This window comes from Dromaius novaehollandiae, chromosome 3 (genome assembly GCF_036370855.1).
Source record: "Dromaius novaehollandiae isolate bDroNov1 chromosome 3, bDroNov1.hap1, whole genome shotgun sequence".
Lineage (NCBI taxonomy): Eukaryota > Metazoa > Chordata > Aves > Casuariiformes > Dromaiidae > Dromaius > Dromaius novaehollandiae.
In genome coordinates this window covers 1738321-1759320 of record NC_088100.1, presented here as the reverse complement: position 1 = coordinate 1759320, position 21000 = coordinate 1738321, and the positions used below count along the sequence as shown (strand labels likewise).

The 21000-nt window shown below is 50.2% G+C and overlaps 1 protein-coding gene across 2 annotated transcripts; it reads left to right on the top strand.

Moving 5' to 3' along the window:
• Positions 1-1036: 1036 nt before the first annotated feature.
• LOC112993183 (nuclear GTPase SLIP-GC-like) lies at positions 1037-19487 on the top strand. Of its 2 annotated transcripts, XM_026116574.2 has the most exons (19): positions 1038-1186; positions 1599-1728; positions 2295-2393; positions 2859-2973; positions 3331-3553; positions 4205-4411; positions 4965-5192; positions 5791-5966; positions 6391-6409; positions 7952-8041; positions 8552-8657; positions 9888-10021; positions 10473-10637; positions 12193-12350; positions 15204-15339; positions 15854-15962; positions 16762-16898; positions 17981-18071; positions 18429-19487. In XM_026116574.2, the coding sequence occupies exons 2-19, from the start codon at positions 1701-1703 to the stop codon at positions 18494-18496; spliced, it is 2289 nt and encodes a 762-aa protein (XP_025972359.2). In that variant the 5' UTR covers positions 1038-1186; positions 1599-1700; the 3' UTR covers positions 18497-19487. The 2 variants fall into 2 exon arrangements, with proteins under 2 accessions (XP_064364274.1, XP_025972359.2); XM_064508204.1 differs by lacking the exons at positions 8552-8657; positions 9888-10021; positions 10473-10637 and having other exon boundaries at positions 1037-1186.
• The last annotated feature ends 1513 nt before the right edge of the window (positions 19488-21000 follow it).

Sequence of the window (21000 nt, the reverse complement as noted above, 5' to 3'; positions counted from 1 at the left end):
GAAGGGAGAGCTGAGCCCATTGCCCAGCCCTGGTGCTGGTGCCACCCGGGTCCTCAGAGGTCAGGCCTGGGCCCGGCTCCCCTTGCAGAGACACGCAGGCAGATTTTGGGAGGAAGAGGCTGAGCCTGAGGATGGGTCTAACACAGGGAGGTTTCCAGCACCCTTTAGAGGATGCTCCTGGAGGAGCTGCCCCTGCAAGGGTGGAACGGGTGAGGGTCGAGGGGTCGGAGGAGCACATTTCACCCTTCCCTGGGGAGGAGCAGGCTCCCAACGCTGGACTAGGCTTTTCTGCAAGGAAGGGCAGCTCCCACGCTGGCCTAGGCTGCTCTGTTGGCGTAAGGGAGGCTGGGCATGGGCAGACGGGCTGTGCAAACGTCCAGGACAGAGACAGCAGGCTGACGACCCTTCTAGAGAGACACTTTGTTGGGAGTTTATCACCCTGCTGCCCCAAGATGCCCCCATGGCTGAGGGCCAGGATGCTGTGGACTCTGCACTGACACCCACGGGTGCCAGAGCTCTGGCCATGGGCCCTGTGAACCCATGGAATAGACCCAGCTCAACACCTGGGTCCAAAGTCAGTTAAACCTGGTGTCCAAGCCCTGCTGTTACGTCAAAAGTGATTTCTGGCGAATTGTGTTAATTCTTCTGCTTGGGCAGATGGGGCACCACCAGCTGCAAGGCAGAGGCTGCCTCAACACACGGGGACCAGGAAGGTCCCTGCTACGGCCTCAGCAAACACGTGGCCAGCACACGGGAGCGTGAGGCCAGAGATGGCTTGGGGACAACCACGCCGAGCAAAGAGCTGCCGCGTGGGAGATGCGGCCCTGGGGCTCTTTCACCCAGCGCTTCGGGCAGCTTCTTCCTAAGGCTCCCGTTAGCTGGCAGCTCTTCCAACTTCCAGCCCCGGGAGTCAGGTGGGATGTAAAAAAAACACACTTGGAGAAGTGCAAATCCAGGAGAAGCTCTCAAATCTGAAAACACAACCTGAAAGCAACCTGAAGAGAAAGGCAGGCCCTTGTTTTTAGGGAGGGCTTGGAAGCTGGAAGCGGAAGCAGGCGAGGAGCGGGCAAGGGAGGCTGCCGGCACGTCTGCAGAGGGAGGAGTTGCATGTGCCCGCGGAGACTGCTGCGGGCTTCAGTTTCGTTTCTGCTCTGCTGCAGTTCCCGGAACCTCCACGAATCTGAAGGTAAGAAATAGAACCTACTTTTTGTTATTTTGCTTTTTTTTAACTGGCTGGTGATAATTTTTCCTTATCTATAGGACTCCTATGATCAGCAGCACAGTATGTTTGTAGAGAGGATGTGACAATTATTTTCTGCCTAATCCAGTTGCAAGGCAGCTTTTGTTTAAATTTTCCACGTGCTGTTGTCTATTTTGCTTGTCAGTCCCTGTCTTTTCCAAGCCTCTCTGGCTTTTGCCACTCTCAACCACCTAAATTCATGCAGCAACGCAGAAAATACGGCTGGTGCTATTGAGGACTTGCTCCTCAAATCAAGGCGAGCCTGGCTGAAGACCGTAACCGTGCTCTTCTCCCTCCCTCAGGAGGAGCTTGCGATGCTTTCACTTCTTTTTTTTCTTTTTTTTTTTCTTCCCTGCAGCCACCATCTTACCTTCCGATCTGTGCACATCTCAGTTTCAAATAAGCTGTCGCAACCCATCGCTCACTTAAGGCCAGCCCGGTTCAGAGTTAGTCTCGCTCGATGGCAGAGGGAGGACCAGAACAACAAGGTAAGCGGCGATCACGTCCTGCTGTCCCGTGAGTGTCCCAGCATCTGCAGAGCAGGGCGTCCCGGCTGCTGTAATTTCACGTTCTTCAGCTTGCACCTGATGGAGAAGAGGCCCAGATTTTCACCAGTAGCATCTGGTGAAGCTCCAAAACAGGCCCTAGCCCCCACACCCCACCCCATCTATTTTTGATTGTTCAGAAATCTGTTTCAAACCCGATTTGCTTGTATAGTTTTGGTTCACTCTCGGACAGCGTTTAGAGGTTGGACCGGTATGGCAGCTTCTGTGCTTGTGGCAAAAGGGGGATTTACGCTGAAGCAAATAAAGGGAGTTTCGGGATCTCTTATGTAGCATCCTGTGGGAAGTGATAGCAGGTTGAGGTTAGGGAAGAGGCATCCTGCTCTGAGCTCATCCATTTCGGTCTCCTGGGTTTGTGTTTCTAGCAGGACCAGCTAAGAGGTAAGGTTTTTAAATGGATGCTTCCACAGTGCTGTCAGGCATGAGTTTTGGGTTGCAAGGTCTCCAGAGAGACTTCACATGCTGATGAGAATTCCCCTTTCTCTGAAAAGGCAACACGGATGGTGGAACAGAAGAGACTCCCAGGAAAAGGAAAAAGTTCAACAGATATCAAAATTTTGAAGATGAGGAGCAAGAGGCTCTGAAGAACTGTGAGTATGCGCAACGGCAGCTTTTGCTGGCCCTGGGGAGCATGTTTGGAACAAAAACTTTGCACATAAATGAAGTGACCCAGGCTCAGCTGTGGCTTGTGGGACAAAACTGGTCTGTGTGAGATGGTCCCAGCTTAAATTCATACGGATGCGTCTACGCTTGCCATGGAAAGAAGCCATCAGCTCAGTGGCTCTTGCACCCTTCTTGTTGCCATCCTCTGAGCCAGGGACACCATCCTTGAGGCTCTTCTTTGCTGGTCTCCTGGCCACACAAACTGCCCCGCAGAACCAGTGTTTTTGGGGCTGTCCGTGCTGCAAATAGCATGCAGAGCAGTCTGCTTGATGCTCGCGGGCTGGGTTTTGGGGGGGGGTCTTCTGCTGAGGGCTGCCTGGCTTTGGAGGTGCCACCCCAGGACACGGGGACAGAGATGCAGCTCTGATCAAACGACTCTGTTCTCCTTCCAGGCAAAAGGAAGCAAAAGGACCTAAGAACCATTCTGAACGAGTCCTGCATAAAGCTGTCAGACTTTCTCTCTCTGCATGGCTCACCTGGGACAACAGATGGGTTTGAATACATCGAGTGAGTTGAATACATCGAGCATTTTCTTGCTAAAGGGTATCTTTTGGTTCTTCTGTGGGAAGAGGTGGTCCAGAGTTTTTGCCATACTCATGGGCTTTTAAGCCAGCCTCTATTTGTAGTGAAAAAGAGGAGGTGCTGGGCTGTTCTTGCTTTGCAGAGCTTGCTGGAAATCCTGATATGATGTCCAGTGAGTGACCAGAAAGCTGTCTTTGAATTGGGTATGGAGCGTATGTAGGATCCCACAGCTTCCAGCTGAAAGTCTCTTTTGTGTATATAACAAAATGTACTTCACCTTTCTCAAATACACAGACCTGATGGAGTCATTTAAATCGCCCTTTCTTCTCTCTTCATCCCCAGGAACCGCCTTAAAGGCTTGAAGCCAGATATTTTGCTGGATCCCATTTGCATTGGTCTCTTTGGCAGCACCGGGGCTGGGAAAAGCACGTTACTGAATGCTATCATAGAGAAAAAATTCTTCTTGCCGGTGTCGGGGAGCAAAACCTGCACGTCTTGTGTGGTGCAGATCAACACAAGCCGCACCAAAAATTATGAAGCAAAAATTTACCTTCTCTCCGATGAGGCAAGGATAATATTCATGTTTTTTGCCCTTGAAGCAGAAAGTAAAGGAGACTGAGTCGCAGAATCACAGAAGGGTTGAGGTTGGAAGGGACCTCTGGAGATCACCTAGTCCAAGCCCCCATAGAGCATCTTGCCCAGGATCACGTCCAGGCGGGTTTTGAATATCTCCAGAGCAGGAGACTCCACAACCCCCCTGGGAACCTGTTCCAGTGCTCTGTCACCCTCACAGTAAAGGAATTTTTCCTCGTATTCGGATGGACCTTCCTGTGTTTCCGTTTGTGCCCGTTGCCTCTTGTCCTGTCGCTGGGCACAAACTGAAAATAAGCCAGCCTAGTCTTAGAGGGCTTCTCCAGGGGGAATTTCGGCTTTCTGGAAGGGACCTGGACATGGGGGAGGATGTAACACCTGATGGACAAAGCCTTCCTGAAGAAGTGTCCCTGCAGACCCTAGCAGCAGTTGCCACTGGTTTAGGTGCTCAGGGAGAGAAGCAATATAACTTCTTTCTTGCTCTCCTATCCCGGAGGCCCGAGACACCTCAGCTGTGCCCGTGTGCTGGTTGCCTTGCAGCAGTCTTGCTCAGGGCCCATCCTTCCCCTCCCTTTTCCCGGCACCCAAGCCATTACCTTTCCTTGTATTTGATCTGTGCCGACAGGAGTGGAAGGATGAACTGAAGAGTCTGGTGGCACTTCTTGAACCGGATGAAGATAACGAAAAAGACGAGGAAAGAGATGAGAATGCTTTGAAGATCTGTGCAATCTACGGGCAAGGAGCTGAAACTAAGACCTATGAAGAGCTGTGTGCGATGAAACCCATCATCAATATTCCCTCTTCAAGATGTATCAGCTTCAAGGAAATGCAAGTGAGTAGCCTGTGCCTTTCCAGGACAACATGACAACTCAGTTTGTGTCCTTGCAAAATACAGCCAGGGACCTTAACCCGGTTACTTCTGTGGGGTTTTTGGAGTGGGCCTGTCTCTCTGGGAAGGATACCTGGGCTGGTGATGCAGGTTCCTCTCCAGATCTTGTTAAATTGAATGTCTCCACTGTGTATAGACTATCCCTGTGTGGCCAAGCAGATTCCTGAGGAAGGTGAGTCCTGGATGCCAAAGGATCTTGGGGGCTTCCTGTTGTCCATTGGGGGTGGGGGGTGATGTCTTTTCCCCATATGTTTGTTGCATTCCTGAGGGACGTTCATCCTGCTGGGAAGGGTGGGGATTTCTTGGGTTGTCCCATCGGTGTTGACAGTGAGGGACCCTGGGGAAGTCATTTTCTTTCTATATATTGTATGGTCCACACCAAAGAAAGGAGGCTCTGAGTGTCACAACCAGCCCTGGAAGATCATCATGGTTTTCCTGCATCTCTGAGGTTCTTTTCTAAGGATGGGTATTTCTTTATTCCTCCGTTGTGTCCTAGGCAGAAGCGCTTTCTGAAAAACTGGAACCGTATATTCGGACTCAAAACATTAATGATGCCACACGAACAGAAATAAGCGAAGAAGACAAAAAGATGCAATTCTGGCCGTTAATCAAAAATGTGGAAGTGACTCTCCCAAGGTCGGATGTGCTTCCAGAAGGCGTCATCCTTATGGATATTCCAGGGACAGGCGATTTCAATAGCAAAAGGGATGCAATGTGGAAAGAGGTGACTGGCAAACTGTCCCGTGGGGCGGTGGGAGTACTTGTTGACTGTGGCTGGGAGCTTTTAAAAGCTGCAGAGGTGTTTCTGTCCAGGAAGAATAAGCGAGGAAGAGATTTAGAGTCATCAGCGGTGCAGTGGGGAACAGGGAAACCTTTTAGCAGAAGGCCCAGAATAGCGTTTCAGCGAATGCTGCAGCACACACCTGAACTAACGGGCTTTGCAGCTCAGATATGGTGGAGTTGCTCTACTTGTGGACAGCATCAAAGGCTTGTGGTGTTTCTCCTCCAGCAGTGAGAAGCCTTGCAGGTGCTGATCCCGTATTCATCCTCCTTCCCACCCGGTGCTGAGGTGCTGCCACATGCTCTACAAGGGAAAGCACTGGTGTCCCGTCCAAACTCCCCTCGGCTGCAGTGGTGGGTTGTAGTAATTCATGATGGGAGGCTGAGGTCTCTGCCTGGAAATACACTCCTGCAGAGACTGCACATCCTTTAACTTCAGCCAGTTCCTGGGAATTGAAGGCATTCAGCATTTCCGGCATTTATTCTTTGCTGATGTTTATATCTTTTCTTTCTGGTCCCTCTTCCCCTACTGCCCCTTGTAGAACATCAACAGATGCTCTGTCATCTGGGTAGTCAACTCTTTCGAACGTATTCAAGGAGAAAAAAACCATGAGAAGCTACTGAGTGAGGGCGTGAAGGCTTTCCAGTGTGGGATGTGCAGGGACATCGCCTTGGTGGCCACAAAGTCTGATAGCCTGGACCTAGAGGAATACAAGAGGTAATGAAACAAGCTACCCCTGAAGTCCAGAGGTTGCCAGAGGTGCTTCTGGGTGTGTATAATAAGCCCGATGGCTGTCACTGACTCAGCAGCAGCTGTGTCCTGGGGCAGTCATGTGCACCAGGGCTGGGGCCAGGCTGGAAGAGGGAAAGGAGGGAATCTCCTGCTTCCCTGTGACAGTCTCTTTTTGGCTTCGGGGCCTAAGGTATCTCTGGATTGAGAAAAAAGGGGTGTTCCTATAAAGCACTGAGCCCTAGCCATGGCTGGAGCCAAGCTCGGGGTAGGTGATGCTGGTTCTGGCCCAACCTGGCGCGACTGTGAACGTGGTGCGTCTCGGCACTGTCCTCCTCCCCCGTGCTTGCAGGAGCTGAGTCTGCTAAAATGGTCCAAACGCGTAACTTTTGTTTTGTTTTTGTCTTTTCAGGGAAAGAAAAGAAAAGAATGTGAGTATTTTTTAGACAAGTTTTGAAGTGTGCAAAGGGGTTAACAAGGAATGCTTTCCAAGAACACAGATGGCAGGTCCCTGGTTTATGTTTTGAAGAAAGACGCAGGCCCTCCATATTTCACTAGAAGCTGTAAGGCTAAATGTGAATTAAAAGATCATTTTTTTTACCTGGGGGCCTGAGGAGGACTTATGTCTCCTGAATCTGTTCTGTATCAAAGGCTCATGTGGGCACCCCGAAGGTTTCGGGTGAATAGGATGAAACCAGTTTGGCTCTCAAGCTTAAACAAGAACCTTGGGTTTTCAGCATTTGGGGCATAAGTTGATCACCACCATGAGATGAGATGACACAGATGAGCAGACACACATGGTAGTGGCCCGAGAGCCAGGAGGCTTTTTCCTCCCAGCTTGTCATGTACATGTGCTGTTGGGGGGTTATCGAGAGCCCTGTGCCCCCACTTCTGCGCTGGCAAAGCAGCAGCCGTGGGTGTGAAGTGATCCCTGCTTGCACAGCACTGAGAAATGCAAAAAACTGGTGTTAAGAAAACTGAGCCGGGTTAGAGCAAGGCAGGGCGGACTCACCCACAGGGTTTTTCTTTCCTATGTTTACTTAAGTGTGTTTACCTATATGGGCACAATCCCGATAGTCGTTCATTGATTTGCCCTCTGTACACTACTACGAGGAAGAGATGTTTGTGTTTCCCGTATTGATAGCTGGAACAGAACAAGCTTCCCAAGGTCCCGGAGAAGTCTGCTGCAGGGCTAGGCGTATCCTGAGGTTTGATACCTTAGGTATCATCTGCTTTAAATTAAGATCAGCAACTTTGAACTGTGAAAGGGATCTGGAAACTAAGGCCAAGACAAGCCTTGGTTTAGTGTTTGTCCAGTGAAGTGCTCGGAGGTCACCGTAATATCCGATGAGGTTTCTTTCAGGTCGCAACCTAAATTAACTGTTTACAAGCATTATCCTTCATATTCCATATAAATTGTCTCCCTAAGAAGCCTGGGGCAGTACTTTCAATTCAGAGAGCAAATCAAAACCTGCAAGGAAGGTTGCATAACTATGCCAAAGTGTTACAATACCAGTATTTTTAGCGAATGAGTATTTTATAGCATTGCTTTGATACGAGAACTTTTCCTGTTACGCCCCCTCATTTTCAGCCAGGCTGATTAATGCATCTGAGCAAAGGCTGCAACATGACTTCATCAGGGTCTGTAAGTATTGCACGGGGAGGAGCTGCTGTGAGCTAGCACAAACAGAGCCAGTGTGTGAAATTTTAACAAGTTCCTGGAGCAGTTTACAAGGAAGCGAAATGGGTTCTTCATCCCTTGAAGTCATTTAAGAAAACTGGGGAACTTTCCATATGATCTAACCCGACTTGAACAGAATTGACTGACTTGATGGAGAAACCAGAAACCGCATGCAGTTCTTTGCCTTGTATTAGGGAGAAACCACACTAGCTCTTTGGCCTTAAAAACTTAGGGAACTATTTAGCATGTTGGGAAATGCGAGTAATAATTCCTATTGCTTTCCCAAACATAGACGCCGCTAACAAATGAACATGATGCCATCCTAGAGAGGAATGCAATGGTGAAGCAGCAGAAGAGCAAAGTGGTGAAAAGAAGCCTAGAGGTAAGGGCATGGAGAACCCGGACAGGGTCGGTCTGTGTTGTGAATCTCCCCTCTTTAGATTTTGATGGCAAGTCTGTCGCTCATTCTTGTGATATTCATTAATAAATGTTTTCCATGAAGTCTGCTCATTATCTAGCAGCTTCTGATTATTTCCAAACTCTCCCTTATCTCTCTGTTTGGGACTGACTGGTCTTCCTAGTCATCTCCAATTTAACTTTCTGCCATATGCAAGAAATCTAGAAAGTAATTTGTTTACCAGGATGACCCTTGATTCAGAATTTGTTTCATAAAAGCTAAGAACCCAAATCAACTCACTCTGCTGGAAGCAGAGCAGGAAAGAGCCCCGCAACACCAACGGGATCAGCTTTGAGCTGGTCCGTGGCATGAATGTGGTCGCCCAAGAATGTACCAGCAATTACTATCTGCTAATTAATATATTAAAATACGTGTGCCTGAGCTGTTGTGCCACTAGCAGATGGCACATATAAGCTTGGTACGTGTGTGTTGCAGAAAAAGCTTCCCAACAACTCCGAAGTTCTGCAAAAGGCGGATCTTGTGTACACGGTCAGTGCCCGGGAGTATTGGCAGGGGAAGAAGCTCAGCAAGGAGGAAACAGGTGACATTCAGGTTTTCTCTCTGCACAAAGCATGCCATTGCTCTCTGAATGCTTTTTGACCCCAGCTGACCGCGGAGGAGCTGGCATGAATCCCTAGCGATGGTGCTGGAACAGGGAGGTCGTTTCGGCAGAGGGCATGGGGCTGCGTGGCCATGGCAGAGGCAGCGGTGGTGGGACAGGAGGATGGAGGCAATGACGGTGCAAGGTGCAAGCAGAGGCATGGGAATAATGTCCTGGCTTAGAGAGGCCCTCAGGAGTTACCTTTTCTTTTGTTTTTTTTCTCCTCCTGAAATTTATTCATAAAAGCATCGAATAGCATGGAGCTGACCCCTTGAGCACATCTTGGCCTTGTGCCACCTTAATGATTCTTCATTAGAGGTGGTGCGTTGAGCTCTTCCTTTTCCCTAGTTTATAAATCATTCAGTAGGTGCCATGCTGAATCGATAGCATTCTTGTTCCTGGATCTGAAGATCATGCAATGCTAAATACCTTGCATTGCACCTTGGCACTTAAAGTTATCAGCCATCCTCGGAATTGCATTAAAACAACGTGAAGTGACCTTGACACAATATTTTTTCCAAAAACCCTTCTGGCTTGGCATGACTGTTTTTCCTGTGCTTTCCTGTTTTAAAAGACTGTCCCCACCACCACTGCCACTTTCAGTCAGCTCGATGCTGGAGTGCTGGGCCTGTAATTATTCTAGTACCTTTTTATCCTAATATTAACTTTTTCCCAGTCCTTCAGAGCTAGGATCTATTACTATAATAAGGCTATGGACATCAGCATGAGCCTACGCTGGTTCTGTATTTATCTAGTCCTTTGCTTAGCTACAGAGATATTTTTCAGTGCATTTTTGCTGGTGCAGCCTCCTGTCCCCAAGGTGCCTTTACGGTGCTCTGGAGCCAATCCAGGCCGAGGTGGCCCTGCATGTGCCCCATGTGCCCACCTTGTCCTCCGACGGACCAGCGTTGTGCCTGTGTGGCTACGTGCTGAACCAGTCCAGGGAGCCGATGCAACTGAAAACGAACCCTTAATGCCTTTTCCGGGCACCTAGGATCTCTCGTTGGCCTTCTCAGGGCCCCCAAAGGAACTGCAAGGCGCAGTTTGTGAAATGTTGATCTCCCAGATGTTCTGCAGGAGGAACAAGTTTCCACGGGCTTTTTAAGAGGGTTTTAAGAGGGTTCCGTGGGGTTCTTGCGCTTCTAACTCAACCTCTTTGCGTGGTTTCAGAGATCCCAAAGCTGAGGGAGTACATCTGGAAGTTTTATGTGTCAGAGAAGAGGAAGGTGCTAATAGATTATGTACAAGAGGCTCTGGTCATTTTTAAACTGCTTCAGAGTCTCAGCTGCAACCACGACAAACAGGTTTGTTGAGAACAGCTTTAGCAAATACTGGGGGGGGGGAGTTGCATTGCTGGGCAGGCAATAACAGCTCGACACAGGCCTTTCTCCTTCCCTATGCCTTAGAGCAGGCAAGGTGTGCCATATCCTTCTCTCATGATGCCTAAGATATATTGCAAACAAGGGTGTTGATGCACATGATGCCCCAGACAGTTGCTCAACTGCATCTCCTACGCCCTTCCCAACAAGAAGTATCACATACATGGTATCAGGAATGAGTCCAGAGGAAAATCTCTCCCAGAACTGCCAGCATGGCCCCTTTCATCACCCTGGGGAATTTTTGGACGTTGCTAATCTAAGCCTAACTCACCCTGAGCCTGCCGTGCAGTTTCTAGATGGAAGGGATGCAGGGATATGTTTCAGTTGCTTCCAGCATGTCTTCAGTGATTTGTTCCCTCTTGTCCTTTCATTTCAGCATTTGCATGTGAAAAAAAATACCTTGAAAGACTTCATTATGGGCAAGATCAGTGAGCTGGAGAAAGATATTGAGAAATGTTTCGCATCTATGGAACAGCCACTCAATGAAGGCGTAAATGAAGCAAAAAAGTCGTACGAGAAAATTATGCGCAAGTTCCTTACTGTGGGTATAAAGCAGTGTGTTTTGAATCCTAGAATAAGTTAATTAGGAAAGGACCTCTGGAGGTCTGCAGTCCAACCTCCTGATGGGTAACACCAAGGTTAGGTCTGCTTGTCCAGGGCCTTATCCAGCCAAGTCCTGAAAATCTCCAAGGAGGGAGTGTCCGCAACCTTTCTCAGCCTCTGGTCCAGTGTTTTGCTGCTCACGTTGCAGGTTTCCTTCTATCTAGCAGGGATTTTCTTTCCTGAAATGTGTGACCATTGTCTCTCGTGCTTTTGCTGCGTGCATCTGAGAAGAGTCTGTTGTCTTCTCCTCTATAACCCACTTCAGGTAGTCGTAGACATCAGCAAGATCCCCCTCTTGGCCTTCTCTTCTCGAGGCTGTCAGGCCCTCCGTGTCCATCATATTCCCCTGGCTAAGAGATTTAGTAGGTGTCTGTCTTTCTTGGTCAGCAGCACACTCTGCTAGCCGTGCCTCCTCTGCTGCTTGCCAACCGCTGGAAAATACTTTGATATCAGGGAGCGATCGGGGGGTGGAGAATGCGCCCAGCACGTTCAGAGCACCCTCAAAGCCCCCTGAACACGCTTGTTGCTTTGCAGGCTAAGCTAGTGCAGAACAGCGACCGCTCCAACATAGCTCAGGACAAAGAGACTGGGTGGCACTGGTGTCCTTCAGACAACCAGACCAGTGGGATTTCTCTTTGATCCTGGCCATACGGAGAGAGGGGTAACACAGGGCATAGCTGTACGCCAGGGCAGACTCTCTGTGCGACCGTGGAGGGTCACTAAGGGTCAGACCCATGCAGGGACACAGAAGGGGTCGAAAAGCTCTATTTCCAGTATTAGATCCTCCAGAGCCCTGTTGGGTTGCTGCTCATGGCTCAAGGCACCGTTAGCTCAAGGAGAAATTTCCTCCCAGCGCTGAATGTCTTCTGCTACACATGCTTGGTTGTGCTTAAGCACCAGCAAGTTGTATTTCTGTGCGTGTCTCAGTAGGAAGGCTTAGCTGGGTGGTAGCTGGCCCTTGCAGTGTCTCGGGGGTCTCCAGATGTGGAGACCATGACTTGCTTTCTCCTTTCCAAACTGTCTGGAATTTGCAAAGGAAAAAGGGGGAATGTTCAAGGTTCTGTGTCCTGGTGGTATTCAGCTGAGGTCTGGAGAGAGGCACGCGCTAAGACACAGCCCAGTGTCCTTGGTACAGGGCAGCTTTGTGAATATTGTTGTGATGCCTCTTCTACCATACGCCGAGATTTCTGATGCTTCCTACACGAGGGATGGTAATGCTTAGGGAGGGCTTAGTTTCCGCTAAACACCAGACTATGGTTGCTAAACACCAGACTATAATGCTCTTTTTGCTCCTTCACAGATGTAGTCTGTAAACTTTGAGAACCTCAGCTACCCACTGGGAGAGTGGCTGAAAACCCCCTCCTTCCCTCCCTTTCTCTGATGGTTTTCCACAACAGAGATCCGGCACGTGTAATGTCCATCATGCTGGAGCTCCGATCTCCTGGGGCACCTGTCCTATATGCGTTTTATTCCTTGTGTCTCCTCTCCTGCAGCGAGACCGTGGCTACCAAGGCTATCACAGGACCCTGAAAGCTGTGTGCCTGAAGAACGGTGTGTTTGCCTCCCGGCGCTTTGACCGGATAGACATCAATGAATCTCTGGCTCAGCCCATCTACGAAAAAATTGACATGAATTTTGGACAAATATTCAGGTAAGAGACTCCCATCCCTGCTTGAAATCAGACTGTGCAGAAAGGCATCTTAAGGTGCCACAGCTTTTTCACTGTCCCACAGCAAGACAGCTGTGTCCACCCTATTTCTGACAGATGTTTGTCTCACCTATTCTTCTATGTCTCCAGCCATGACCACCTCACACTCTTCCTAGGTAACCCGCTCTGGTGCTTCACAAACACTTGTATTAGAAAACGTCTCCTAATGTCTAATTTTAACGTCCTGTAACGTGGGTTAAACCTCTGGCTTTTTGTTTTATTCCTCAGGGTTATGGCAGTAGGCTAATGTTTTCTGCTTTTCGGTGGCTTTCATTGCATTCGAAGCCTCCTGCATTTCCCCTCGGTCTTCTCTTGTCTCAACAAATCACCTTTTTCTGTCTTTGCTTGCCATTTGTTTTCATGACTTCTCCTCACTCTTGCTGCCCATCCCTGGATCATCTCCCAGCTGTCTGCAGCTCTTCCCCAACACAGAACTGCTCGCCCTGATGTGTGGCCCCAGCTGGTACTGCCCAGGACTGTCTGTCCTTTCTTTGCTTACTCCCATCTTTACAGGCATGGGGATTCGGCTGTGAGCACCTTCCAAGGAGCTGTCAGGCTCTAGCTTCTCCTCAAGTCCTTTGGCTCCCGTTGGGCTCTTCCCTCAACCGCTAACTCCTTCGCTCCGCCGCAGAGGGACAGGCCCTCGTTGCGACTGTAGAAGTGTCACTTTCTGGTTCTTTCGTCACTGAGCTCTCCACCGTATCTCAACATCGCTGTTTGTACCAAGGAGCAGGGGAATCCCCTTGGCTAAGGGGGGGCTGAACGCGGCTAGCGAAGCTTGATGTTTGCTGGCAGATTACACGTGTGCACACAAGCACGTGTTCGCAGAACAGAGTGAGGTCAGGCGGGAAATAGCAGTAGCATTTAATAAGAGAAAAGGACGGGCTGGTGATCAGGCACAGGGCTTGTTCAGACAAACATATTGACGAGTAGCTTCTTGCATTTGATCAGCCTCTTTTATCCACCCTTTCTTTCCCTTTTCTCATACTAGTTGTTCCCCACCCGCCTCGATCCCTCTCTTTCTCTGCCCCAGATAAATTACTAACCTCTAATTACATTTTCTCTAAGGATCCCAATTTTGCTACTTGCACACCCAATCTTTGTATTTCTGGTTTCATTACCCAGGGTATCTTGGTCTTATGCGGTATTGCTGATAGCATTGCCCGGGCCCTGCTGGCCTTGCAAGACTCCCCCAGAGGTCCCCAAGATGCCCTTTCAGTTACCTGTGAGGTCTGGCTGTCCCTCATATTCCTCTCCCTTAATCACCCGTGAGACCCAGCCATCTCTCAGGGCGCTATCTGCAACTTTTGTCTGCTTCTCACTCTTTTGTGTGTCATGATCAGCAGCTGCTTGTGGCATGTCCAGTAGTTCCTCGGGGTCTGCTCCATCATGGTATTGCTAGGCCACCCTCCATCATCTTTGAAAGGTCATGGAGGACAGGAGAGGTGCCTGAGGACTGGACAAAAGCCAGTGTCACTCCAGTCTCCAAAAAGGGCAAGAAGGAGGGCTCAGGAAACTACAGGCCAGTCGGCCTCGCCTCGATCCCTGGGAAGGTGATGGAGCAGCTCATCCTGGATGTCATCTCTAAGCATGCGGAGGGAAAGAAGGTGATCAGGAGTAGTCAGCATGGATTCACCAAGGGGAAGTCATGCTTCACCAATCTGATAGCCTTCTATGGTGGAATGACTGGCTGGGTAGATGAAGGGAGAGCAGTGGATGTTGTCTACGCAGCTCTGCAGAGAAGGACCTGGGAGGTGGACAACAAGTTGACCATGAGCCAGCAAGGTGCCCTTGTGGCCAAGAAGGCCAGTGGTATCCTGGGTTGTGTTAGGCAGAGCATTGCCAGCAGGTCGAGGGAGGTGGTCCTCTCCCTTTACTCAGCCCTGGCGAGGCCACACCTGGAGTGCTGTGTCCAGTGCTGGGCTCCCCAGTGCAAGAGAGACGTGGAGCTACTGGTGCAAGTGCAGTGGAGGGCCACTGAGGTGACGAAGGCACTGGAGCATGTCTCCTACGAGGAAAGGCTGAGAGAGCTGGGCCTGTTCAGCCTGCAGAAGAGAAGACTCAGGGGGGATCTCATCAGTGTGTACAAGTATCTGCAGGGAGGGTGCAGAAAGGATGGGGCCACACTCTTCTCAGTGGTGCCCAGCGATAGGACAAGAGGCAACAGGCACAAACGGAAACACAGGAAGGTCCATCCGAATATGAGGAAAAACTCCTTTACTGTGAGGGTGACAGAGCACTGGAGCAGGTTGCCCAGGGAGGTTGTGGAGTCTCCTTCTCTGGAGGTATTCAAAGCCCATCTGCCTGCATTGCATACTTTAATGCCCTTAGCACAAGGAAGTCGGTTAACAACGGTGTAAGGTGTTAGGCAGGTTTCTGGGCGGGGACAGGAAAGAAAGCCACTAGAGGAAGGCAAATAACCACTGAACAGAGCGAAAACGAAAACATTTTTTCGTCAGTAACTCGCTTAACCTGAAAGAGCATCTTATGTCTGGTAGTTATTGATTGCAGCATCCAGCAGACCTGGGGAGCGGGGAAATGTCACAGCACCCCAAAACCTGGGGCATGTCACCTAGCGAGTGACTTCAGGAAGGGACATGTCACTGTGTCCAGCATTTGCTCCTTTTCGAAGGAAAAAGTAAGGCCACATCCTCAGTGTGGACTAGCTGAAGGTGAAAGAGGTTTCTGGGACCATGGAAATCTCCCTGCCTGCTTTGTCGCAGCCCGCGTTGTTGCAGCCTCTGCCTCGCCTCCCCTTTTCCTCTGTCATCGCTAGCTAATTTATCCCCCCGCCAGGATCCAAATGGGCACCCGGGCCACGCTGAAAGCCAACCTGGTTACCTTCAAATGCGCAGTGCAGCAGAAGCTGAAGGAAACCGAGAGGAAGAAATCGGTGGCTGACGCCTGCAGGCTCGAGTTCCTCGAGCAGGAGGTATGCTTGCGCGGGGAGGGGATGCACCCGAAAGGTGCGTGCTCGGATCCTCCGACCTGGGCACGAGCATTGCCCTGCTGCCCAGCCCGCTCCACCCCTGGCCCAGGGTAGTCCCGTGAGGGGCTGTGCAAACGAGGATGAGCTATCGGAGGAGGGAAAGGAGGGGAACGTAGTCTTTGCAGGACCTCCGGAGGTGATTAGCTCTGTTTCAAGACCCTGGGTGGGTGAGGAAGAGGCGTATGAGCAGCTCTGCCTTGTCTTTGGTAAGCATGGTATTCAGCAAGGTGTGGAGTTAATGCATTTATCCTTAAATTGTGGCACAACCTTCCCGGCTGGACATCCTCCACGTTAATTCAGAGCATGATGGAAAGGTGATGCCCGTTGACATCATCATCCGCTGAACGCCAAGCTTTAATTTAGATTGTCTTTATGAGATTAGCATTATGAGGCTGTTAGCTTAAATGATTTACGTGATTGCAACAACAGTGGCAAACATCTCAAGCTGTTCTTGCAGACAGACTTCATCCTCAGTGAGACTGAAAAAGTCATCCTTCAGAGGAAAGCAGATATTTATCACTCCCTCTCAGCGTCCATTCAAAAGGACCTACTGCTATGCTATGAAGGTATGAGCAGTCACCTTTTTTTTTTCATTTTGTACTGAAAGTTCTTTTGATTTTTATAAAATAATCACGACAAGGGCTCAGAAGAAGAGTCCAGGCTTACACTCTGCTTATTGAAAGCCTGGGAACAAAAATCATAAAGGTCAGATGTTAGTCATCAGTTCAGAGAGATTTCTGAAGTCCAAAGTGGATCATGCTCAAATACAGAAAATTAGCTGCCTGATTTATTCCAATTTGCTTATTCTTGTAAATTAAAGATTTTTTCCTAGAATTAATTCATTCCTGTTTAGATATTTTTGAAGGAAGGAGCACGAAGGATGCTAAAATAAAAAGCTCATGAATTTGTTACTGCCTTCTTTTTACATCAATAGGTGGCATACTCAGAAAACAAAAAAAGTGAAAAAAACTAGATCCAGAAATCATTCATGTTTGCTTTAGAAAGACACCTGAATTACTCGATTAGTGGATTCTGAAAACGGACTGCTGGTGTCGACAGCAGCAAATAGTTAGTCACACCTAGCTCCGAGTAGGAAAGTGTCCTGGAGATGGGTGACCTCCAATACAGCAGTGTAAAATGCCATCTTAACGGCTCATCCTGTGCCCTCTGGAAACATATACAAAGGCTGAGAGAAAAGTCAGCCTGGTTACCAAAGGTCACTGGCACTAGCTGAGCCAGCCTGGCCTCTTTCTGCAGAAGATTTTGGCTTTCACCATTTTCCTTTCCCAAATCAACGCACCAGCCCTTCTCCCCACATTCATCTTGGATCTGGGTATCGTTGTGACTGTTCCCACTCTACCACAGAGGCCGCTAAGATAAGAGGATCCCAAGCCTATCAAAGGATGCAAAATGTCATTAGCCAAGGTATAAAGAATGAGGTGGAAAGGGGAATTTTTGAAAAAGCAAAGGAGAAAATGAAAATCGAGTTACTGAAACTGAAGGTAAGTCACGCATCTTCTTCTTCTGGGGGGATTTCTTTACCATAGTGGACAGTGCTTTGGGATAGAGGACAGTATCCCGAAAAGGACTGCCTCGTGCTAAGGCTAATGGCCAAAGATACTGGAAAACGCTGCCCGGGAAACTATCGAAGGGATATTTTGATTGCACCTGTGCTAGTAACCTGAACAGAGCCAGGGAAGGGACTCGGGATGGATCTGAAGTGCGACTGTCACACGGGACACTGGAAGAACAACCCCGATGTCTTTGTGACTTGGGCCAGATCGTCCTGCCCCAAGCTGTCCCCAGGCAGGCTCAGGGCTTGGCACAGGCTCCCCTCCCCAGGGCAGTCTGCACGGGCCCTCAGTTTGGGGACGGAGTTTCGTGCTGCGAGGCCACCGCCGCTGTCGATGCTGGCGTTGCTTTTGTGGCAGGAGTCACCTGAGACCCATCTCCAGCGGTGCCCAGAAGCATTATTGATGTTATTAATCCGTCATGGCTGCTCACCAGCATTGACCACCCTTGACGTAAAGCACTAATCGTGGGTCTGAGCCCTGTCCTCAGGGGTCTGCATACAACCTTCTAACTTCTAGTCATCATCCGTAATTGGTAACTACAGCACTCCTTTTCCCAAAGCTCACACTTTGGAGCTGCAGAGTCAAATCCTACAACGGCCAGTTCTGTCCTTCACTGTTTTGGATTAGGTGCTCTGCCCTGCCCTGAAAAGCGCTATGAAAATATTTAGCCCTTTCCCATTTCCGAGCCATTGAGCAGCTCTGCAAAATGCCCTCTCCTTCACGTGCATCCTGACTGGCAACGGCACAGAGCCTGCGCAGGCGCGGGTGGTAGTTGCCGCCCTGCAACCCCGTTGCTTGCCGTGCAACCACGTTGCTTTCGGCAGTTGAGGGGGTGCGTGCTGATGGGACGGCCTGGGTGCGACCAGCTGGGGCTGCAGAGGAGACTGTCCGGGGCTGTGGGGCTGGGGACACCCCCGCGGGAACCGACCAGGCCTCCGCGGGGCTGCTGGGGTGAGGGGTCCGGAGCCCCGTCCCCCCAGCTGACACGCTCAGCAACGCGCTGGCTGCAGGTGGACATCACCGGGAAGCTGGAGAAGGACTTTTCTGACGTGCTCAGCCTCGCCTTCTGCCCGTGGGAGGAGCTGGACGGGAAGCTGCCGGGTACGGTCCGAGCTCTCCCCTCGCAGACCTGGGCTGGGTGGGAGAGGCCTTTGCCCGGGGGGGAGCAGGCTCAGGGGACGGAGGGTGTCGTGGCCCAAGGGCAGCAGAGACCGTCCATGTCCCTAAGCTCCAAGGATAACACAAGCTACCCGTTCTGTGGGATGGCAACGTGTTTGGTGATAGGGCAAATACCACCGGGACATCTTCATTTACAGTTTAAGACAGCTAAGCTTGTTCCCAAACAGCTGGATAGAGGGCTGTGCTATATTGCTATGGCACATGCAAGACAAATGAGAAGTTTATCATGAATATGTGTCACCTGTCCAGTTCTGTTTAAGGTACTGTTCTTTTTTGCAGGCTTACAGCAGGAATTCTTCTTCATCAACATGATACACAAGGAGCTGCAGGCAGCTAGAGATGCTTAGAGTGGTGTGGGGCTTGCCTTGAGTTAACTGCTTTCATTACTTGTATTGCTGCCTTTCTTGTTTTCACTCTGTGCGCTCCTAACGAATCATCGTGTGAATTGCTGCTTCTTAGAAATGCTTTTGTAAGTGGGGCATTTCATATGCATTTCATGACGCCGGTTTTTTTTAGCACGAATATTCCTTACCCATAAAATTTGCCTTTGCTGTTGCGCTCTTGGGTGAGAGCAAACGGGGCAGGTCGAACGCTCCGGGAGGTCCAGCGGCAAGGCCGAGCGTGTATTTGCTGCTCCCCTCGCTGGCTGGCGTGGATGAAGGTCTGTTGGTGAGAAGCACATAGGTATATAAAATGTGGATCCCTTCTTAGGCGTTCGCTTTGCCCAGCAGCTGCCCCTGGATCCTCTCGGCTCTGGTCACCTCCCACCCAGACCCACACACACAGATGGGGCTCGGGCGTCCCCAGACACCACGGTGTCTCCGGCAGCTGGCTTGGACCTCCTGGTCCAAGACTTCCTCACCCGGGAAAATAGTTAGAAATGGAGTTTAATGAGAAGACAGGAGTGACAGTGCTGATCACGCTCAGGGCATCCCCAGACAAGGTATTGATCAGCAACTGCTTATACCCAACCAGCCCCTTTTTCCCCCCTATCCTGCTATTTTCCCACGCTTGTTCCTCCCCCAAACCACCTTGGTCTCTCCCTTTGGTTCCTCCCCTAAGCGACCCTTGTGCAATCCCAAAACGCTCTTCCCTTGCATCCCACAGTGCATCCCAGATGCCCCCAGGAGAAGGTGGGTCGAGGGCTCCGTGTCTCTGATGGGTGATGGGGGCTGCCCCGCTTGCCGCTGTGCCCCTTTGCATGGGGGAGACAAGCTTTTTATCACGTAACCTAACCCGCTCTCGTACCGACTATGCTCTGATTTTCCATGCCAGGCTTATATCTCTTTCAATACTTTGGATTTTACTGATAGAATAAAAAAAAAAGTTTGGAACAAACTTGCTTCTATTTCACCTGTTCCTGTGAAAGCCATACTTGGGTATAACTGGCCCCAAAGAGCCGCTCGGGAGGTGCTTTGCCTCTGCAAAATAAAGTGATGAAAAGTGACAGTTGTGGAAAGCGACGGCCGCAAAAAATGGGCCCTAAAGGTGCTCTCTTACCCCAGGGCTTGGGAGATGGCCCATGAGAAGAAGTTGAGGGAGCTGAGCTCAACCCAAAGAAGTCTTTTTCCACCACCTAAAGGGGTTACAGAGAAGACAGAGCCATACTCTCCTCGGAGGCGTGGCGAGAAAGGACTGGGGGCAATAGGGACAAGCTACAGCTTGAAAAGCTGTCTGGAAATAAGAAAAAAATCTTTCCCTTGGGAATGGTGCAGCCCCGGGACAAGGCCCAGATAGGCTGTTGCATCTCCATCCTTGGAGACGTGCAAAACTCAGCTGGACGACCTCATCGGACTTTGAAGTTAGTCTTGCTTGTAGCAGGAGGCTGGACCACAGACCTCCAGAGGTCCTTTCCAACCAAAAGTATTCTAGGATTCAATATGTATTTGGCCCCTTCCTTTTTCACGTATTTTCCAGAAGCTCGCAGGCAAAGCAGCTGGGGTGAGTCTTCACGGCAGAGGTCTCTGAAGCTTCTGAACAATTTCCATGCCTGCAGAGTCTCTTGCACATCTTAACCTGGATGTGGAGGTCATTTAAATCTGCGTGGCTTTCCTAAAAGTCAGATAAATTCCCACTTGCAGAGGCACTGGTAACATCAAGCTGCGCAGAGAACGGTAAGGACACAGCCATAGAGTAGAGGCTGACGTGTATTTCCATAAAAAAATAGGTACTTTGTGCCCATGGGAAACCCCAGAGCTAGCAATTGCTATCTGCAGCCCTTCTTGCACAGCTGAGCAGCCACTCAGTCTCCCAGATTTCTTGCCTTTTGGTAAGAGCTGACCCAGAATAAGACTGGGTATGAGGGAAGCCAGTGCGGTCCCCAGCTAAGCGTGCGCTTTGCCCTCTGGTGAAGAGGGACTTTTGCAGAAGTAGACGAGCGTGTTCCAGGTTTTCTGCCGGGAACCTCCATCTTCTAAAAGAAAAGCGTGTCTCTGCACCAAACAGGGGCTGCAAACCCTTCCTTACGGTGGGATGGGGCACAGCTGGCACAAGTAAACACGCGGAAAAGCCTTGTAATGCCGTTGTGGGAAGCCCCTGAGCAGGGAGCTTCAGCTCCAGCTGCCACGAAGGAGAAAGGCCTCAGCTTTGTTCCCGGCAAAACGAGGGAAGGATTTTGACAGCGTGGTGAGAAGATGGCTCAGCGAGCGGCAACGGGAGTGACCTCTTGCAGGTGACACGCCGCTTTGCAGAGCTCAAAGCGTTTGGAGCCAAATGACAGGATGCGTTTTGCATGCGAGTCCAGGATGGAGGCAGGAAAAGGACATAGGCACCACGGCTGGGAGCTACTCTTGCGTCCCAGAGCTCTCGGCCCCAGGCCTGGAGAGCACCAGATGGCAAGTGCAACTGGTGG

Coding starts and splice junctions, on each gene's coding strand:
- LOC112993183 (XM_026116574.2), top strand. CDS start 1,701: ATGGCAGAGGGAGGACCAGAACAACAAG. Junction 10,638..12,192: donor TTATGCGCAAGTTCCTTACT/GTGGGTATAAAG, acceptor CCTCTCCTGCAG/CGAGACCGTGGCTACCAAGG. Junction 16,899..17,980: donor TCGAGTTACTGAAACTGAAG/GTAAGTCACGCA, acceptor CGCTGGCTGCAG/GTGGACATCACCGGGAAGCT.